General features: G+C 49.3%; 1 protein-coding gene across 1 annotated transcript; it reads left to right on the top strand.

Moving 5' to 3' along the window:
- Nucleotides 1-617: 617 nt before the first annotated feature.
- On the top strand, nucleotides 618-3,890 carry CXCR4 (chemokine (C-X-C motif) receptor 4). The gene is made up of 2 exons (XM_006894445.1): nucleotides 618-632; nucleotides 2,702-3,890. Exons 1-2 carry the CDS (start codon nucleotides 618-620, stop codon nucleotides 3,743-3,745), a joined length of 1,059 nt encoding a protein of 352 aa, XP_006894507.1. The 3' UTR covers nucleotides 3,746-3,890.
- The last annotated feature ends 1,471 nt before the right edge of the window (nucleotides 3,891-5,361 follow it).

The following is a 5,361-nucleotide window of genomic DNA, read 5'->3' as shown; positions in this document are numbered from 1 at the left end:
ACCACAAAAGAGAATTTCCTGCCGAAAATGCAACCTATAACCTCTTCTCTTCATGACCCCGATCGTCTACCCTGGAGCTGCGTGCACGCACAGCCGTGCTCAGAAATCGTTTTAACAGGCTCAATCTGATGAGCGAGCCGGTCATTTCGCGCTGGGGCCCCACTCGCATGAGTGTCACCTACTGGCCGGGTTAGTCCGGGCCTCAGCGTCCCCCCGCGTACAATTCCCAAATCTGGATTTCCCACACTCAAGGGAGAAAGGGCGGATTTTTCGAGCCGCCTTTCCCACCTCCCTGGGGCGCATCCCACTTTTCCAAGTTCGGGAACTCCTTCAAGATTTGCGTTGAGATGGTCGCAGAAGGGCTTCAACCCCGGGACTTCCCTGATCGACTCCGCAGCCGCGGACCAGGCACGCATCCATGCGCCCTCCCCCCCATCTCCGCCCCGCCCACCCGCCCGCGCACGCGACGCATGCGCCGCCCGCGGAGTGTGGTTTTTATAAAAGTCCAGCTAAGGCTAGAAAACTTCAGTCTGTTGGCCAAGGCAGCAGGTAGTAAAGTGGCTCAGAGGGGTTGGGTTCTTCGGTAGCTACTGTGGCTTGAAGACTGGACAGTGACCATGGACGCAATTAGTGTAAGTCCTATTTCAACCTGCTTTTTATTAACGGTATAAATGCATAAACTTGAACATTGTTCCTCTCCCAGTGGACAGAAGTAATCTGACCATTGGAAGTGCCGGTTCCTAAGAGAGGGGTATCTGGAGAGGTGTCTTGTTTCGTGTGGCAGCACCGGGGATGGGTTTGGGTTATTTTTCCATTGTAAGTGGGGCCAGCAAAGTTGGAAGAGCCGTGTAGGTGACTGCACGCGTCTCCGCCTGGAGTCTCGCGCGCGCACTAGGCGTGCGTGCTGTTTGCAAACATAGGAACCTTCTGTGCCCCCGTGCAGCGAGGACACTCGCGCTTCCCAGACGCGGTGCAAAGGCTCTGGGTTTGGTGAAAGTTAAGTCTCTTAATTTAGAGGTAGAGCTGAGTTCCCAGAGGGCTAACTTTGGGCAAAGGAGACAGCTCTGCACGATTGGCGCTTGTTGAGAAAACTGCGTGGCCAGCAGAGATGTGCTGTTGCACGGACATAGAGTATAATAGCGAAGCGTGGGAAAGGCGAGCGGACCAGCACGTCGCTTACCCGAGTGGGAGCAGAAGCTGTTAGTGACTGGGAGCAGCCCGCCAGCCTTGGAGTAGGAAGGGAGACGTGGGCACTCGGAGCGCCAGCCCTAAAGCCTGGCCGCAGGCGGGGTGCTAGGGGCTCAGGCATCGGGGATCTTGTTGATCTTGCAGAGGTCGAAGGGGCCTAAGCAGTCTCGGCGCAGCAGCACCTGGAGGCGCGCGCGGAGGGTGGAGGCGGGCGTGGGGATTGGAAGACCACCTGAGTCGGTCCTGTCGCCGCGGCGCAGACGGACAGGTGCAGGCGGGGAAACCGTTTGGCTTTCTCGGAGCCCAACTGTGCAGTCTAACCGTCAGTGGTTTCCTGGAGCCTTTGAAAAAGCCCCTGGCTAGTGAGGCTTATTCGTTTCCTTTCGCGGCGCGCAATTCAAAGTTGCTCGGGGCGGAGCCGCCCAATCGCTCCCCAGCGCCCTGCGGGACAGCCAGCAGGGTAGCGGGCCGAGCCCGGGGATTCCGGGCCCGCCGGCTGCAGGCCTGCGCGTGGGGCGCCGGGGCGCGGGTGCGCTGGACTGCTCAGGCCCCCCAGTGTACCCACCACCTGGAGCCATCCGGCTGCAGACCGCCGACCCCCATTAGCAGTTATCAGGTGGCGGGGTGGGAAGGGAAGGGACCCAGGAAAGTGAGGAAATGAAACTTGGGGCGAGGACCACGGGTCCGAACCCCGTGACCTCCCCACCCAGGAAAATGCCGCGCCTTATTAACGTCCCAAAGGAGCCTAGTGATCAACACAGATAGGTAGGTAGGGCGAGGAGGCGCACGCCTCCTGGAGCCGGCGGGGAGGGTTCATTCCCTACCGACACCCGTGTGCCTGACCCCAAACACCCCCAGGGCTCTTTAAAGCCGCATTCCCCTTCTCCACCACGTGTTGCTGGAAACTACGGAATGGTTTGTGTTTAGACAAGGGTGTAGAGAAATGCTTTTATGCTTTAAGAGAATTATGCGTCTCTGGGACTTCCCAGTACTCCTCCCACCTCTTTTCTCTACTCCGGAGAATCTTCGTACAGAATGTTAATCCCAGCCCTGCAGACCCCTGCCTTCTGCACCTACCATCAAGCTGTCCTAGGCCCCACCAGGGAACAGTTCTTTGTATTTTTCTTCCCTCCCAAGGCTGGGGTTCTCCCCCCACCCCCTTGCCTCTTGTGGGCGGGGCAGAAGAGTTAACAAAGATGCGTCTTTGAAACCTCAGAATCTCAGCGCCCTTTTGTTCTAAACAAAGAATTTTGTAATTGGTTCTACAAAAAAAGAGGATGTAATAAAGTGCCCGCGAAGTGGGTGGGAGGGGTGGCTGTAGGATCCTCTAAGGCTGCTTTGGCGCCCTAACCCAGTATTTCTGTGGGAACCAATTTTCTAAAGAAGGTTTATGACCAAATTGAGTTTATGAAAATTGTTTTCTGACAAATCCCAGAAGCCCTTTTTGAACTTGCCTGCAGAGCTTGAGAGTAAATAGCCTTTCCTTTGCTTTTTTTTTTTTTTTTTTTTACAGGTCTTCATTTTAGATAATGAAACAGACGAAATGGGCTCAGGTGACTATGACTCCATAAAGGAACCCTGCTTTGGGGAAGAAAACGCCAATTTTAACCGATTCTTTCTGCCCACCATCTACTCCATCATTTTCCTGACTGGCATAGTCGGGAATGGACTGGTTATTCTGGTCATGGGTTACCAGAAGAAACTGAGGAGCATGACGGACAAGTACAGGCTGCACCTGTCGGTGGCAGACCTCCTCTTTGTCCTCACACTTCCCTTCTGGGCCGCTGACGCAGTGGCAGGCTGGTACTTTGGGAAGTTCCTGTGTAAAGCAGTCCACATCATCTACACGGTCAACCTCTACAGTAGCGTCCTCATCCTAGCCTTCATCAGTCTGGACAGATACCTCGCCATTGTCCATGCCACCAACAGCCAGAGGCCAAGGAAGCTGTTGGCTGAGAAGGTGGTTTATGTTGGTGTCTGGCTGCCTGCTCTGCTGTTGACTATTCCAGACTTCATCTTCGCAAATGTCAGTGTATCCGAAGAGAAATATATCTGTGACCGCCTCTACCCTAACAGCTTGTGGATGGTGGTGTTCCACTTCCAACACATCATGGTTGGCCTCATCCTGCCGGGGATTGTCATCCTGTCCTGCTATTGCATTATCATCTCCAAGCTGTCACATTCCAAGGGCCACCAGAAGCGCAAGGCCCTCAAGACCACTGTCATTCTCATCCTGGCTTTCTTTGCCTGCTGGCTGCCCTACTATGTTGGAATCAGCATCGACTCCTTCATCCTCCTGGAAATCATCAAACAAGGTTGTGAGTTTGAGAACACCGTGCACAAGTGGATCTCCATCACCGAGGCCCTTGCTTTTTTCCACTGTTGCCTGAATCCCATCCTCTATGCCTTCCTTGGGGCCAAATTTAAAACCTCTGCCCAACACGCACTGACCTCTGTGAGCAGGGGGTCCAGCCTCAAGATTCTCTCTAAAGGAAAGCGTGGTGGACATTCTTCAGTCTCAACTGAGTCAGAATCTTCAAGTTTTCATTCTAGCTAACACAGATGGGAAAAAGACTTTGAGGGTTTTTTTGATACTATAAAGAACTGGTTTTTTACGTTACACATTTTTTCCGATGTCAAAGACTGACCAATATTGTACAGGTTTTTTTTTATTGGCTGTTGGATTTTGTCCCGTGTTAGTTGTTGTGAAGTTTAATTGACTTATTTATATGAACCTTTTGTTTGTTTGTTTGTTTCATGTTGATGAGCGTTTAGGCAGGACCTGTGGCCACGTTCTTAGTTGCTGTGTGTCTGGTTGTAAGACTGTAGGAAGGGAACAGAACATTTCAGAGTGTGTAGCGAATCATATGAAGCTAGAAATGATCCTCAGCTGTTTGTGCATAAATAATCTCCATTCCAGTGGAACATCTCTTTTCCCCTGTCCTTAAGTGGTTTGGTCACACTCTTGAGTTTGCTGTACAGGATGGCCCTTCTAACCAAAGCCTCAAGTGGTATATAAATGGTGATTTTTTTCAGGCGTGGTTGATTTCAGAATCTACAATGTACAGTCTTTGTATTAAGTTGTTAATAAAAATGTTTATGATAAACTTCCTTAGTGTTATGTTCTGATTTCTATTGATATATTTATTTCTGTGGCAGAAAACAAAAGTAACACTAGAAACATAGATGATGTGCCAGGTACTGTTCTGGGTACTTCTGATATTTGAGCCTTGTCACAATTAGATTTTGGTTCTGTTACCTACATTTTCTAGATGAGGAAATGAGCACAGAAAAGCTAAGTGACTTTGTCAAAGTCAAGTGCTAGACAATACTTGAAACCAGGCAAGGTGACTTCAGAATCTGATTGCTTAAGAACTCCAAGATGAAAGGTTGGAAAGGCTTAGCCAGTACCCATTCCTTCAAAAGCCATTCTTCTGTCCTGAAGGGTAAATGTATAAAGGAAAACAGGTGTGTGATACAGTGCTTTATACTTTTCTCCTACTGTTCTATGTGTGAAAACATCCTCTAAAGCCAGGCCACGTGAAGCTTGTACATTTTTCACATCTCAGCACATAGACATCACTACTGCCCTTTCAGAAGAAAACAGAGATTTATAGACTTTTAAGTAGTATTTCAGGGCCTCACATACTTTGGGAGTGGATTTCTTATTTAAACCCTTGCTCATAACCCCTTACCCACTACTGCCCTTGAGAACACCTGGCCGTAAGTCAACTGAATTGACAACAAAAATAAGCCAAAAGTGAATGTTTTCTTCATTAAATTAGCTGTGCCAAATATATCCTCTTGCAACATATATGCAAATAGAAATTTTATTCTTAATCTGTTGCAACACCTAGTTAACTTCTCAAGGGTTCAGTGAAGCAGCTAAGAGATAATATTGGTGGTTTTAAAAGATCAAGAAAAATCCATGCTGCCTGCATTTTGCACAAGGTTTGGAATCTTGTGTAACATTGCCTCTAGCTTATCATTACACAAGCCCCAGGTTCTTGAGCAAATATAAATCACCTTTTAAGAATAATTTTTAAAGTCCACCAGCTATCCATAACTCCCCTTTGGAACACACACCAACCACTCTGAGCAAGCACTCTAAGATGATGACCAGGATGCAATTAAGGCAGTATTTGGGCTGCTTTTAGTAAGTGTTTCTGGCAC

The sequence above is a fragment of the Elephantulus edwardii genome, unplaced genomic scaffold, assembly GCF_000299155.1.
Source record: "Elephantulus edwardii isolate Elephantulus edwardi_28Jun2011 unplaced genomic scaffold, EleEdw1.0 scaffold00143, whole genome shotgun sequence".
Taxonomy (NCBI): Eukaryota; Metazoa; Chordata; class Mammalia; order Macroscelidea; family Macroscelididae; genus Elephantulus; species Elephantulus edwardii.
Note: the sequence above shows the minus strand (reverse complement) of the source record. Positions and strands in the feature narration are given on the sequence as shown.